The sequence below is a fragment of the Cryptomeria japonica genome, chromosome 10, assembly GCF_030272615.1.
Source record: "Cryptomeria japonica chromosome 10, Sugi_1.0, whole genome shotgun sequence".
Taxonomy (NCBI): domain Eukaryota; kingdom Viridiplantae; phylum Streptophyta; class Pinopsida; order Cupressales; family Cupressaceae; genus Cryptomeria; species Cryptomeria japonica.
This window is the reverse complement of record NC_081414.1, coordinates 44404868-44421667: the sequence shown is the minus strand read 5'-3', so window position 1 is coordinate 44421667 and position 16800 is coordinate 44404868. Positions and strand designations below refer to the sequence as shown.

General features: G+C 34.4%; 1 protein-coding gene across 1 annotated transcript; it reads left to right on the top strand.

Moving 5' to 3' along the window:
- Positions 1-976: 976 nt before the first annotated feature.
- Positions 977-12207, top strand: LOC131029357 (heat shock cognate 70 kDa protein). The gene is made up of 2 exons (XM_057959825.2): positions 977-1163; positions 9860-12207. The coding sequence occupies exon 2, from the start codon at positions 9868-9870 to the stop codon at positions 11689-11691; it is 1824 nt and encodes a 607-aa protein (XP_057815808.2). The 5' UTR covers positions 977-1163; positions 9860-9867; the 3' UTR covers positions 11692-12207.
- Positions 12208-16800: the final 4593 nt, after the last annotated feature.

Here is a 16800-nt window from a genome sequence, read left to right as displayed (position 1 = left end):
AACCTTATCTCCAATCTAGATGCTCTATGATGTGTCAAAACACACATCAACACATGTACCTCCCTTTTACAACTCATTTACGTGTTTGATGCATTTTTATATTTCCTATTTCAAAAGACCTATTGGGTGAAAATTTTGTAAAGTGGTGAAGGATTACAAAATTTGAATTTCACGACTGTACATGAGATAATACTTCTCAGAAGACAAAGTACAATCTCTCTTAATCATAAGGGAATGCTCCCCCTTTCTAGTGTAATTTTTATTTTCTCTATTTTACCTGCTAACTTTATACTAATCCAAGATGCCACAACAACTTCGTTCTCTTTTATAGAATGAGTTTTTATCTAATTTTCTATTTAGAATAGATTTTCCTTTCGATTGAAACAACTCAAACTTGCATTAATATTAAAACTATGCTAATTAGGAAGTAAAGTGCTTGTGAAAGAATAAAGTCTCCCGTTACTTCCTTTTATGAAAATGACTTAGGGATAGGTCTTGTGTATACAAAGAACTAAAAGTTTCTTTCAAATACCTAAGTCCTATCAACCACTCTAAAGATTTTTTTATGATCACAAATTTATTGTCAAACACAAAATGAGCCAAATAAGAAAAGGGTAATGTATGTAAGGAAATATGTCCATGCATAAGTGTAATATATAAGTAGATATGACAAATATATGAGAATGTATACACAAAAAGTAAATAAATGTATATAAATATACTTTGGATACAAATAAAACATAAGATAAACAAACCATCTTGACACAAAATTACGTCCTTAATCGATATATAAAATGCATTTCCCTCTAAATAAAAACAACTAAATAAAAAATAACATGAATATAAAAATTTAATCATATATATATATAAAGTGGGGTGGTGTTGTAGATTAGTGTATTTTAATTTTGAAAGGGCTCTTTAGGCATTGGTGGTAACTCCATAAAACAAATCTCGGAACAAAGTGAGGATAAAATAGTATACTTAATTAAACATATAATACATGGGATTGCGTGCAGCAGGACCCACCTAGGAAACAGAGAAGAAATGTGGCTGAAACTTCTGTGAAAGCCTTTAATCCACTATCCTTCGCTCCATGAACTTGGCTTCTTAAACCCTCACCATCTTTGATCGCTGAAGAAAGGCGTTTTGCTGTCTAACTCCTGGTAAGTTAGATCTTACATTCTCAGTTATTTATTTTTCAATTCAAATTTTGCTGCACTTTCAAGAAGATTATGGAAGCTAGGTAGGATTTAAGCTGAACTTGTGAAAAGCTGAATGCCTGTAAATTTAGTGTTACGGACTTTCAGATCCTCCTTAACAATGTGTGTATGCAAGCACCATATGATTTTGCATTCTTCTAGAGCTACGGATGCAGACATTTTGTTATTTAATCTTTAGCAATTTTTGGGGGGATTTCATTTAGAGCTGGAAATCTATGCATTATCTTCTTTAAATGTCGGATTTTTGTTTCCTCCGTGATCTATCCTAATGTTGCATCGCATCACTGGCTCAGATTCTCTCGAATTTCATACCCTAGGCACTCTTCAGTGCCATTAATGGGGTACATTCGGTTCATGGAGACCCTTAAGCTTTTCTTAAAAGAGAAGAATTATGATTTATAATGAAATGTGTGTTGAAATCCGTTTCTTTTCCTGTTTAATGATCTGTTCTGAAATTTTATTCCCTAGAAAAATGCAATCAACAGTGTCCTTTGCAGCCTCTCTGTTCAAGTACCATATCCTCCCTTATTATGCTTGGAAAGGGGACAAAAAGGGAATGAGCTGAGATGGTAGTAATAGTCTTTGTAGTGGCCAAGAATTTTCTGAGTATAACAGCATTAAAGCCTTCATGGAACAACAACGATTTTAGACCCTATTCGGCAATTTTGCCTTGACCAAATTACTAAAGACACTTTACTGAAACCTGGTGAAACCGATCTGCCCAAAATTTTCACAGCAGAAAATAGGTTTTCAAGTGGAGGCTAAAAGTTTCCCTATTAACAAACGTTTACATGATACATGGACTGCAAGCCTGTTCCATTTGACAGTGGGAATTGTGTCCTCCTCACTGGTTAAGTAGGACCGATTCTTTGTCTTACACGACAGTGTCAGCCATTGATGTTTTCCACTGTTACTTCCGAAGTGTTTACTTTAGTTTGGGCAAATTTTGGTGATTATTTCCACTTTCCCAATTTCCTCTTATCCTTCAATTTTAAAAATTTAGGTGAACCTTAAAGTTTATATTTTAGATTTGTATGATGTCACAAATATAGTGATTTTAATGCAATTTTTTAATCATCTTGAATGTCACAAATCTAGTGATTTTATTGCAATTTTTTTACCATCTTGAATGTCACAAATCTAGTGATATGTAAGTTGTAACAAATGTTATTTAAGTAGAATTATACAATGTTGGTCAAGTTTCTAGATATATAGTCTATATGAAAAATTATTTACTTTGGGATAGTTTTAGCTTATTTTAAGGGTTTTGAGGGTGGAATTTTGGTTTATAATTTTATTTTCGATGTTTGATGGTGAAGGAGGCTATTTTATGAATAGGGTTTTGGAAACTATTTCTATGAAGTAGGGATTTCATAAAACATAACTTTTGGAATTTTTTTGAGGTATTAGAAATTTTTCCTACGAGTCTAAATTTTTTATTGTGAAATATAAATTTTCTAAATAAATTTTTAAAATATTTTTGAAAAAAAATATTTTTTCAACCACCAACTTATATTTTTTTATTTTTATTTTATAACTTATTCAATACTACATAGATCAATTTTTAACTTAATGCATTCCTAAAAATTTAGACATCCACTCAAATATTTTTAGAAATCCCTAAAATTGCATGAAACTAATTTTGCCCAAACTGTTTGGTAAAATAACATGAACTTGGACAAATTGATTTCTATTTAGATCAATTCAAGGGAGTGGGCTCTACCCACAATTAATCTAAATAATTAATTGGAGATTCGTTTATTGCTAACAAATATTGACTATATACATGTCAAGAAAATTCCGAGGCCACATGACGATATGGTTTTATTTCGTGGCAAAATTATAGTCAATCTTTCAAAATTGCATTTATACAATTTAGCATATTTATAATAGATTTATTCTGTGTGAAATGTATGAAAAATTTGTATTTAACGTAATTATTATTATGTTATTCGTTAATCATATAGGTTATATTTGTTAAAACAAAGATTTCTTCAGAAATGTCTACAGAAAATTTCCTGCCCGTCCAAAACCCTATCAAAAGCCTTCGGGAAAGATTTCTTCAGAGATCTCTACAGAAAATTTCCTGCCCGTCCAAAACCCTATCAAAAGCCTTCGGTCTTCCCGCTTCCGTTTTAAACATTTGTGAGGGTGAAGCCTGTCATAATACGGATTTGATAAATATTGCGAGCAATAGCTTCTTTTGCGGAAGCAGTGGTATCTCCTACTCCCCTAAATCTTTGGCGCAGGATTCGTCCCCATCATGCATTTGTGACAAATCTCCCACTGTCACAGATTCCGCAATCCCACTGTTACCCTCTCACATGACTCTTCGGCGCACGAATCAGGGATTACTAACGCGCTTTTCAGATCCTTTAAAGATGTTTTGGCGGCGTTTGGCTTCTCTAAACAGGTGTATGGGAGGCGGTGGTGTTGGGGACACCAGGGAAAAGATGCATGTTGCAACCCATAACAAAACTCATCTCAGGATCAGCTATTGTGTTAAAAGGGCCGCCCGTATCCCAGAGATTTCCGCGATAGACACTGCGGAAATCTCTCTCAAGCTCCAGGCTATCATTGGTAATCTTAATGGATTAGGACCGCGCTTGAAAGGTCTGCATGAATGGATATCCAAGCCCAAGGGATGGAGGCAGCCAATAAAGTGTCAAATTGATCTGTTCCACTGCGCTAACTAATTTTTAATTATGCTCCCCCAGTGGCATGGGGCATGGGAGAAGATTGAGTATTTTAATTTAGGTAAAAATTTCAGTTTGACAGTTTATTTGGTAAGTTTCTTATAACTAAGATTTCAGGGTCACATCATCAAATATGATGCAACATTAGCATGCTTTTTGTGAAGGTGTTCAAATAATATAAACATTAGACTTGAAATGAGATTTCACATAAGAATTTACAAACAAATTAACAAAAACAAAAATGCTTTCATTCTCAATCTACATACATATTATATTAAAATTATAACTAAATGTCTACAAAGAACAATACTCGTCCACTACTAAAGGGCTTGCCCAACTTTAAAAAGAAGGATTTTGGGCCTAGAAAACTTGTTGGGAATGGTGGACAAAGACTTACAAAATATTCAGAAGTTTGAAGAAAACTTGCTAACCTTTTTTGATATGTTTAATTTTTAAGGCAACATAACAAGCTCAAAAGAAATGGATAAATCCATAAAAACTTTAGAATTCAAATTTTGGACTATGCAAACCATTAGTGATTTGAGCTCCCTAACCTATATTATTATTCAAAATTTTTTTTTTTTTTGGCAAAATTTGATAAACTACAATGGTAAAGTATGAGAAAAAGGAAATGCTGCTAGCTTGGGGGTGGCACAACAAAGCTCCAAGGTGGTGGACTCATAGGAATAGTAGTAAAATAATTTATATATTCGAAGTGTGTAATTTGGTTTCCTTGGGAAACTTCACCAAATTTTATGACCATATTTCTAATGTTATCAATCACAATATGGATGCTTAGTAATGACAGATAACAAGTAATCGAAATTGGATTCATTTTCATGTTTTACTTCCTTTACTCTTTCTAATTTTTCATGGCGTTATCAAACAAATTACTTAGTATGCCTATGATTAAAGAGATTACTTACTTTGTCTATGATCACCTAATTATTGAACATGCATCTCATACTATCTTCTTCTAAGTGAGCTATGTATTCTCTCTCCCCCTATAATATGTTTCCTTGATTGGGTCAAAGGAATTCCCTCACATTCCTTGAAGAACATATGCGCGGTAGTCATAAATGCAAAAAAAAAAAGTTTGTTTGATGACATCCTTCCACAATTGGATCTAACTAGTCTCATGACAATGCTCAAGATTCTAAATACAATAAATATGGGCTAAACTGGATGTAAAGAAGCTAGATAGAAAAATTGACTTCCTACACCAAACCTTGACAAGAGAATATGTAAAACTTTGCAAACTAATTCAACTCTTATAGAAACAAGTAGAAACACATTCAAAATTGAAATAAACAATAAAACATAACACAATGATTTAGATGGGGAAAACCCTTTCGAGAGAAAAGCCCCACACTCTAAAGCAAGGTAATATATTAATGAATAATCTTCAAGGTTACAATATACTCGCAAGGCATGCCTTCATACATGTATTACCAATTAGGAGAAATCTAGTAGCATTCCAACAAAGCTTTAGTACCTATAAAACAACTCATACAAACTTCTCTTCAACCCTTCAATTTTTATAGACATGTAGCAACTTGGAAACCAATTGCTAAACCTCCCATGAGGTGTGGTGTCTAAGATCACAAGATTTCAATTTAAAATTAGGCTCTAACGTCAAAAATAAATTCCCCCTTTTTTGAACTTCACAATTATTGTAAAATTTGTCATAACATCCTTAAAAATAGGAATCCTATAAAGTACCACTAAGAAGACATATTTTGATAACTAATAAACTAATTTTCAAGGCACCAAAATGTGGCAAAAGACGCCAACCCAAAGTCTCATGCCCCTTTTTTTGTGGAGTAGAAATATATATTTTTAATTGAATATTGATTACAAATATCTTGCTCATATGAGCATCAACATTAGACCAATACAAGCTCCTTGCGAGCAAACGCATTAGAAATAACCTATGGAAGACCAATAGTCACCACTTAGAAATCGTCTTTATTCAAAAACCACCTCCATATTAGAAGCCAACTATGGAAGACCAAGAGTCACAACTTAGAATTCCACTTTAGATGTCCCTATGGGGAATTGTACTTGGGTCTCCACAATGAAAACCTAACGTTTTAACCAATTGAGTTCAACCCCTTGGACATAAGAAGAAATATTTAATAAAACATATTTACAAGGTTGAGATACCTAATAAATGAATTATAGGAAATTTACAAGGTTGAGATACCTAATTTCCAAATAGTGGAATAATGGCTCTCCAGAATGAAAACCCAACGTTTTAATCAATTGAGTTCAACCTTTTGAACATAAGAAGACATATTTAATAAATAATATTGACAAGGTCGAGATACCTAATAAATGAATGATAGGAAATACCCAATTTCCAAATAGTGGAATAATGGCTCAATAAAGACATGTTGAGGTAAAATTGCATTTTGGTTGCCTTGGCTACTACAACTTGTCACTCAATGTAAAATGAGATAAAAAATGATATGAAAGGATAAATATTAGACAAAGGCTTAATTGTTAACTAAAAATAGTTGGAAAAAGAAAAGATAGGCAATATGACCTTATCACTATGTTTAAGGATTATTTTTGTAATAATCCTCAAATTAGTTAATGTATGCTAAGTAGTCAAAATACCAATGGCCAACGTTTGGACTAAAAAAAACTTAATTCATTGCACACGTAATACCAAGCCTCTCTTTTGCCATCTATCAATTTATTAAGCAGGTTGTTGCATTTATTAGAAGCCAACTAATTAGAAGCCAACTAAACCTAATTGAAGTCCCTACACACAATCTAAGAGGTGATGGGAAGATACTTTCAACCCATCGCTAGAGATGAGATATTTCAACATCATTGAAAATGTAAATATTAACAATCTCAAAAGCATGGTTGTTAATGTCTGAGAGAACTCACAAAGGATGGATAGTGGGGTCACACCCATGATCCATATTGTTGCTACCACTTGGGTGAAACAAAAGTGGCCATTCTTCTACAACTTAATTCATGATCACTAAGCCAAAGGTGACTTTTTAGCCAAATGACAAAATAAATGGTGACTTTTTAGCTAAATGGCAAAATAAATAGTAGAAAGCATGACATATGTAATTTCTGACTCGTAACTAAAACCAGTAAGTTAGGGAAATCTTTATCAAACATCCTATGCTATGCATTTTCTTTTTGGGGTTAGTGATTCCCCAAACAATTCATGAAATAAAATTCATGGTGGAAGAGAATCAAGAGGCATAATCAAGCTCGTCAAGAGCTTCATAGTTGTTCTTCATGTAGCATACTTCTCTATGAGTTTTACTAAATTTGAAGATTTGAACTCCACAAAGGTCTTCTTATCATGCACACACTCACCTTCTTTAGTTTCATGAGATGAACTATGTGAGCAGCATGAGGTAAGAAGAGAGTGTGGTAGAGTAATTGGAGAGTATGCTAGTGAGGAGTGACATTTTGTTAAATCAAGGCTTATTGGTTGCTTGTTACAAGTCCCTTGTTGGTTTGCTTTGTTAGGCTTTGAAACATGAGCCCAATAGTCGACTATTAGGGGTAGCACCTTTAGCTCCATAATTACGAGTATTCCTTCTATTGGTTACCATGGTTCAATTATCCTTTGTTTTTGAGGAGACTCCCCAATAGGTTACTTGGGTTAAGGCTTGGGGGTTTGAGAAACTTGAGAATAATCATGAATTTTATGACATGAGGATTGACACCAATAGCAGTATTTCATTAGTTGAGATACACCACCATTTGACTAAGGTTTTGGGATTTTATCTAGATTTTGATAGACCATTTTAGGTTCTTGGATGAGTCAACCTCAGCACAAACCCATTTTTTTTTGAAGATGAGAAGAAAAAAAATTGCTCAATATGAATGGCATGCCTCAAGGAAGCTGCAATATAGTCTAGAAAAGGCTACCCCACAGAAAGTAGAGACTTGGAAATTTGATCTACATAGGGCCTCAAAGGGAATTATCCTTAGAAATAAAAAAGGTCTTGAATCCAAGGGAAGAAACCTATTAAAGAGGAGTGGATGTATCGAGGGCCATGTTGAAAAATTGTCTTTGCAACTTACATTTCTTTAGATGAAAAAAAAAAAGCCTTAGAAAGGTTTGAGATGGCCTCCACATGGACCTCGTGAAAGACTTAGGTGGAGATGACCCGACTCCTTAGTATGCTTTATAGCAAAATACCCATCAAGTGCGTACAGTTTTTAAGCCATTTACACACATTGTCAAAATCATGAACAGGTCAAACAACCACTTATGTGATGAAGTTTCAAGGGTGTTTGGGAGTCATTTTTTTGTGCTTCCAAGCTAATGATCCTATCATCTAATGCTAGCCCACTCTGGCTAGCAACCTTTTAAATAGAAAAGTCGTTGAATGGTGAGGAAGACTAAAAACATGTATAATAAATGAGGGAGACTCCATTAATTATAGTTTGAAACAAGGATGACAACTTGACAGGAGAATGGCATGATCAAGATCATGTAGACCAAGCCAAGCCGAAAACTGTCATTTCTTTAGTTATATAATAATCTCAAATTCAGATGCTAGTATCTTATTTAAGTTTTGAATAGCTATGAATTGTTGGGCTTGCTACTTGAACTAAAATTCTGTCCACTAGCTCTTTATAACAATATATGATAAATTGATTAATATACTAATCTAAATCAAAGCAATATTCAAATGCATTTCCCATTCTAATTTGGAGAGACTATAAAAGACGATGAGGTTGAAAATAGTTAAAGAAATGTAAAGAAGAGGATTTAAGAGGGTTGACTCTCATTTTGCGTTTGGAGAAGGTTTGGACATTTATCGTAGTTTAGGAGGAACTAGGTTTCTAACTTCCAGTTCAGCTTTTTGTCTCCAGGTTTTGTGTCAATTCAATTCCGTCATGTGTGATTTTGCACTTTTAGCACATACCTGTCCGTATGGTCGTGGTCCCATCTTTTGGTTGTAGAAACGTTTTGTATGCTTATAATCCATTCTTTTTATAAACCTGTAACAAAACCTTGCTATTTGAATTAGTTGTGCCATAGCAACCTGCTGTACTACGGTGTGCAAGTGTCTAACTTCCCCTATGTGACATCGCCAAGGTCACAAACAAATTTTGAACAGATTAGATCGGGCTTGGAAAATATAGGATGCCTAATTAATTAGGTTAGTATGTGCGCGTGGCCATAATTGAAAAAATAAAAAAATATTTAGTAATTGAGACTTGTGTCTTCTTTAGAGCTATGGCTATTGTTATGCTTTCTATGGGTTCTGCTATGGTTTATGTGTATGTAAAGCTACTGTTGCTTGTTATTGTATGCTCACTAGGTGCTTCTACAGTTTATCTACTTTCATTTACTTTATTCCTTATTTATTAAGCTTGAACTTGGTCGTTAGTGACCATTTGGCCAAATAGGAAAAGTCAATTTCAAGCATAAGGGTGGGTCATCACTGTGTAGTCACATCCAAAAGACAGGATTACAAGTCTAAATTAGAATAATTATTTTTTTGGTTATCTATCAATCATCTGACATTTTTAAATTTTTATCAATTAAATTTTAATAATTTTATTTTTTATATATTCTATTAAATTGAATATATAAAATAATGAACTAACTTAAATTACACTACGCAATATTGACCACCTACTTTAAAATACTCCTGAAAAATCTGCGAAACTGTGAAATTTTCTATAAAACCTTAGCCAAAGTAACACAATTTTCTATGTTCGCATCATAAAACCTTCTCAACAGTTTGTTTAGGGCAGTTATACTAGTATTGTGTGATTAGAAAGGTTACAGAGTGAATAGAGCTAGGGTATAGCTGATATAAAAACAAGAGTGTATTAGACGGTTTGTAGTGCATTAAGGTTGCTGTTCTTAAATCTTTTCATTTTGGAATTAATAATAGCATTTTTCTGTCTGATTTTAAATCTACCTCTTTATCAAATTTGCAGCATATCAGATGGACAAAGAGGGCAAAGATAAGGCTATTGGCATTGATCTCGGGACAACTTACAGCTGTGTAGGAGTGTGGCAGCATGACAGAATTGAAATTATTGCTAATGACCAAGGAAACAGAACCACTCCCTCCATGGTTGCTTTCACCCCCAATGAGAGACTCGTTGGAGATGCTGCCAAGTTCCAGATTTCAACTAATCCGAGGAACACCGTGTTTGATACCAAGAGGTTAATTGGAAGGAGATACAACGATCATTCTGTGCAGTCTAATATGCAATTGTGGCCTTTCACAATCGTTCCTGGGAAGAACGACAAGCCTATGGTTGAAGTAGTTTATAAAGGTGAAAAGAGAGTATTTGCAGCTGAAGAAATCTCGTCTATGGTGTTGGCGAAAATGAAGATGACGGCCGAACAATACCTCAAGTGTGATGTAAAGAATGCTGTGATTACTGTGCCTGCTTATTTCAATGATTCGCAGAAGCGAGCAACTAAAGATGCCGGTAAGATTGCAGGGCTTAATGTCATGCGGATTATCAATGAACCCACAGCTGCAGCAATAACTTATGGCTTTGTTGCATTGGACGAGGAAAAAAGAAACATTCTAGTTTTTGACCTTGGAGGAGGAACCTTTGACGTATCTATTGCTACAGTTGAAAGAGGTAAGGTTGAGGTTAAAGCTGTTGCAGGGGACATGCATTTGGGAGGTGAGGATTTTGACAATAGGATGCTCAATTATTGTGTTCAGTCGTTCAACAAAAAGTATAAAATAGATATGAGTACTAATCCCAAAGCTCTTCGAAGACTACGATCAGAGTGCGAGAGGGCAAAAAGAAGTTTGTCTTCGGCAGTAGAGACTGTAATTGACATAGATTGTCTCCATGAAGGACAAGATTTTCACACAAAGGTCAGGAGAGCCAAGTTCGAGGAGCTCAATGTAGACTTATTTGAAAATTGCATGCAATTGGTGAAGCAATGCATGGAAGACTCCAAGATGAGCAAAGACCAAATCAATGACATTATATTAGTAGGAGGTTCCTCACGCATACCCAAGGTGCAGGAATTGCTAAGTCAGTATTTTGAAGACAAGGAGCTCTGCAAAAATGTAAATCCAGACGAAGCAGTGGCCTATGGTGCAGCTTTGCAGGCAGCTGCACTAAACAAGGAAAACATCAACTTAGTCTTGGTGGACGTGACTCCTTTGAGTCTTGGAATTGACGTTAACCATGGTGTTATGAAAGCAATCGTTCCTCGCAACACCCCAATTCCCACTCTGAAAGAGACGTGTGTCACCACAAGACTTGACAACCAGACAACTGTAATCTTTCCAATTTATGAAGGCGAGAGACCTTTGACTGCACAAAACAACTTGTTGGGTCAATTTGTCCTGGATGGAATTCAACCTGCCCGGTGTGGAGTGCCGAAGATAAGAGTTTGTTTTGAAGTGGACGAGGAGGGAATCCTGACAGCCTCTGCACAGGACAAGAGAACAGGGATAAACAATCAGCTAACTGTTACAAATGAACGTGAGAGGCTAAGCAAGGAGGAGATGGATAAAATGGTGGCTGATGCAGATGTATTTCGAAAAGAGGATGAAGAAATGGTAAAGAAACATATTGCTAAAAACACTCTGGAGTGTTATGTTGGTAACATGAAAAGTAGGGTAACAGAGGCCAAGTGCAAGGGGACAGTGGAGACAAGAGTTGCCGCAGATATGAGTGAGGCACTGAATACTGTTGAGGAATGGTTGGATGAGAACGATTATGCTACAGTTGAGGAATTTCAAGCCAAATTCAACGATTTATCCTTGAAATGTCGGTGCTTAAAATAAAAGGAGATGCTTAAGGTTTGTCACTTATGTTTTACAGGTAATTAAGTTTGATAGAGGAGCTTTGCGATCTTATTTATATCCTGAATAGGCACAGGAGACGCTTATTTGTGAGTACACCTTTCATTGTAGAACACTTAAAAAACTGGTGTTTGGACATCTGTGCTTGCGTTAATATCAGAAACTACATTAGGATGCCAATGAAGGACACATATGAAATGGCCTTGTAAAATGGATAATCAGGAAATTCAATTAGTGTCTTTGATTTTTCAACAAGTCAAGAGAGTCATCATAAAGTACGTCCAACTGCAGTAGGAACAAGATAATTTTCCTACAGCGGTTTAAAATGAAATTGAAAATGTTTAGTGTTTTTGTATTGATGAAAGTTGGCAGATTTCAGTCACTTGACCACTCCACGATGCAAGTATTTATAAATTGTTGAAATTTTATTGTTTTCTATGTAAATAGGAGGTTCGATATCAATGAATTATGTTTTAAATAAATGACGATTTCTATTAATTGAAAAAGTCATACTATGTCTGTCTTGTTTATTCTACACAATTTATTTATTTTAGAAATATTTAAAAATATTTATATATTGATAAAGAATGTAATCTTGTAGAATATTAAATATTTTCTCAATATTATTTATTCATATTTACAAACATTTTCACATATTTATTTTCTATTATATTCATACATGCATACATTATAATATATAATCCCTCAAATCATACATTGATTATACCTATTTACATACTTATTCTTAAGCAAACATAATGCACCCTAATTTGAGCTTTTTATGTCTCAGTGCATTTTATTAGGCAATAGGTTAACCTCGTGGTCATAGCCTTGACCGTAAAATTTTAAAGTTCAGATTCAAAATTTGTTTGACTCTTGCCTATTACTTCCCCACCAAATGCAGAAACAATACAATTTTTTGTGATTAATTGTTGTGTCTTTGTATTTAAAGACTTTGAATTCCATTCATTCATGTCTTAACATCCTCCCATTTTTAAAACATTATTTGTATATCAATTACATCTATGAAAAAAAACACTTAAATTTGATATTCTAAAACAAGTCTACAAAGAGCATTTGCATAATTGTAATATATTATCTTCGATCTTTCCCACATTTTTTGTGATTGACCCAACCAAATGTGTACCACTATGACAATTGGTAGGAAAAAAGTGTCTCAATCTTACAATTACAAAAGGTTACTATTTATAATAAGTTTACAAATTTGAGCATGGATGGGTTCAAAACTTTCTTCAAAGCTATGAAATTGTCAAATAAACATGGTAGATTTTTGAATCAAGATCATATTTGGATTTTGAAGATATTAAAATTTTCTTTGTTAAAAGTTTTAAAGTCAAATTTGAGACACTTGGCACGAAAGTAATCGCAATTGACAAAGTTTATTATGGCTTATAGAGCATTTCACAAGATTTCCAATAGTTAAAATAGTTTGTCAATCAACCTCTCAAATCAAAAGTTATGGGCTTCAAAAGTTGAGCCTCTCAAATTAGAAAATGTGAAAACACATGTTGGACACATAAAAGAGCTATAAGAGGGAGTTACACGTGTCGGTGTGTTCTTTGACATTTCATAGGGTATATTTGACTGGAGATAAGTTAGGTGCCACTTTTTGTGTAGTTTTAGGTCATGGTTTTGTAAATATTATTTGACGGTTTCATATATCATATCTCCTATATATTAGGTGTTTGAGATGAAGGTTGTGTGTAAGAGTCTTATAAATGTTGAGTTGCTTTAAAAAATTTAATTGGTGATACTCCCATAAAAACTTTCTCTGCAAGTATATTATAATCTTTTTGAGTTTTAAATAATATATTGGGCGACTTTTGGAGTATGGAGTTTTTTTTTCTTTTTCCGAAAGAGTTTTCTTCACATAAATCACTATGTTGTAGTATGAATGGCATTTCTATACATTTCTATTTAGTTTTTGTAACTGTTGTAAAGATTTGAATTTCTTTTGCATAACCCTCCTCACAAGATTAATGTAGGAAGTTATTTTACTACCTTAATTTTTCTCGCAATAATAATAATTTTGCGAAGGTGTTTTTAAATATTGCCAATCTCAGGTACTACAAGCAAGCAAAATAAACAAAGAAAACTAAAAAAACCTATAAGTAGGGTGGTGTAGACTACTACATCATTTTCATGGGTTAAGGACATTTTTGCATTCATGGATTTGACCTTGAGCTATGTACTAGTGTAATTTGGAATTTGGATTTCAATTAAGATAATAAAATGGTCACTAACAAGCCAAATTAGCCAACACATTGAAAGAGGGGTGAATCCAATATATATAGCCACAATCCAAATAGGGAAAGGGTTTAAATTCTATTTCGATTCACTGGTTATTGATAGTTACCCTCTTTCTTAGTTGAAATTAGGGTGAAACAATAAATAATTGAAGTAACTTGGCAAAAACAAATTGTCACAGATATACCACAGAACCACAAACTGCGATCTGGGAAAAATAAGATGTTTAGAACTTGTTCCCAGAAGTTCGGCTTGAGTTTTTGGGATTGGGTAGTACAGATTCACCCTTGTCATCCAAATTTCGCTCCATTGAAAGTTGAACCTGTTCGTCATCGTCAACTCTATTGGAATCTTTGAGTACAACTCTCGTGTTGATACTGATTTCTTGACTTATTTTGTTGTTGATACTCCATAGTTGGTTGAACCAATTGTCAACATTGTGTTTTTGGTTGAGCATATTGTTGAAATCACAACATTGATTGTGTTGGTTGGATATGTTTAACCATTGGCTGTGTATGTTGGATATGTTGGACCATTGGTTGTTGCTGGATCATTGGTTTTTGTTGGATCATGAGTTGTTGATTCAGGATTTGATTGAACAGAGTTTGATCGAATGAACTCTGATTTGGGACTTACTTGAAATTTGAGTTTGTTTCTTGAAATTATTTCATCATCTCTATTTGAGAGATGAGAGCTGGCATGTCTGATCGTTCGATAAGATATTTTACATCAAATGGCTCAATATTTGGATTTGGACCGAGAAATTGGTCCGACATGTGTGAAATTTGGCTTGGTGGGAGTTGTAACTTTTGGTTTTGAATTTTTAGCCATAGTTATTGATACTGATTTGTTGACTAATTTTGTTGTTGATACTCTATAGTTGGTGATAGGGATGGTTGAGTGAGAAGTTACTCAAAAAGCCTAAATTGGTCTAATTTGACAAGTGGACCCAAGAATATGCTTTTCTAATGTATTCAATTAGTGTTTGGCAACATCAAACTCCAACACCCACACTTCTCCTCAAACAACCACCCTATTGTGTGTTATGCAACATTGTTCTAGTTTGCTTCCTCAAGTTACTCAAGTCCTCCACCTGGGGTCCAAACTCCAAAATCATGTCTTGACTGTCTAAATTGATGGGAATAGGTCCATAGCATGTCTTTCAACTGTTTTAGACAAGTTTGGAAAGTTCATGCATCATTTGGATAATTGGATTGAAGTTTTGTGAAAACGGGGCTAAAAAGGGCTACTAGCTCGTGGAGGGCTAATTGAGTGAAATTTGCTTGCATAGGATGAAGATGACCCTAACCATCATAAAACCTGACATGGATGGTGTCAATGAGGTGTAAAATCAAAGATTTTCCTAGTTTTAGCTCCTGAGAAGTTGGTATGGTGACTGCCCACGTTTTAAGGCTAATAAGTAGGGTTTGAGAGGGTTTCAACCAAGTTACAAAGGAAGTCAATTCTAAACTGCAAACCAAGCCCCCAAATTCATGTAGGACCTCTACCACACCATTTGAATCAACTCTCCATCACTACCCTGCATAAAATTATGACAAACACTTGCCACACAAACATTTATTTGACTGTTTTGTGCATTATTACTGCACTTTCACTGTTTTTGTTGCACTTTCAAAGTTAGAAAAACATGGAAACCTTCACCAAGGTCTGTGGTAACTTCAAAACACCTTTCCAACACCTTCCATAGGATTCCAAATCATGGATATATACACAAAGCAAGTTTAGACCCAAAAATTCATTAATTCCCCCAAACTAGGTACTTGCTGCCAACTATAGTTAACACACACTTGCAAGGTGAAAAGTACATTTCTTGGAGCTCCAAATGCATCCAAAACCCCTTGAATGCTAGTGTAGACCTCCGCCTCAAGTTTTCTTACTCAAATTGGTCTTGAGCACAAACAAGTTTGGTCTTACTCACATTGCTAGCCAAATCCATCACCAATTTGCCTAGCATATGCTCAAAAACTCTTTTTTCTCACAATCCTGGCCAAAATGTGAAATATTTACACTATACATGTGCCATAAAACTTGTCTAAGTCCATCCATGGGAGCCCAAACCTGGATTTAGACAAGTTAATGCATTTTTGAGGCCCAAACCCTTGACAGGGCAGTCAAAAGCCAAAAATGAAACTAATTTGTACAATCAACTTCCAAATGCTTAACAAATGAAACTAATTTGTACAATCAACTTCCAAATGCTTAACAAATGAAACTAATACATGAAATTCCTTGAATGTACATTAAGAACAATCTGCAACAAGTACAGTACGGAAAGAAAGTGTCCAAGTACGGACTGTCACAAGAAAATGAGTCTAAAAACCATTAAAAACCAGAATTCTTGATAATTCCAATTGAGAATATCTTCAAATACAATTGCCAAACCTATAAAAAGAAGAGGGAGGTATATTTATAGCACCATGGATCAGTTATGAGGTCTTGTACAAACAAACAACTATAGGAGGTTGTCTTTTACAAACTTGTCTTAAAAATGACAACTTTTCCAAACAAGAAAGCAACTTTTGTTGCTCCAAATGACATTTTTGAGCAACCTAACTTATCTATCCCTCCTAGACACTTAGGAATGATTAAAATCACACACAAAACATGTTCCAAAAACTTTTCCAATCATTTCTAGGCCTATAAGGCAATTTCTCACTTTTTAGCCCTTTTTGGCCTAGAAGTACAAAATTGACAATTCAAGCCCTAAGAAGCAAAATTTGATCTCTCAAGCACAAAATGAGATAAAACACCTATGAAATGACTAATCACAACCTATGACAATATTTCAAAACTAACAAGACA

Coding starts and splice junctions, on each gene's coding strand:
- LOC131029357 (XM_057959825.2), top strand. CDS start 9,868: ATGGACAAAGAGGGCAAAGATAAGGCTATTGGCATTGATCTCGGGACA.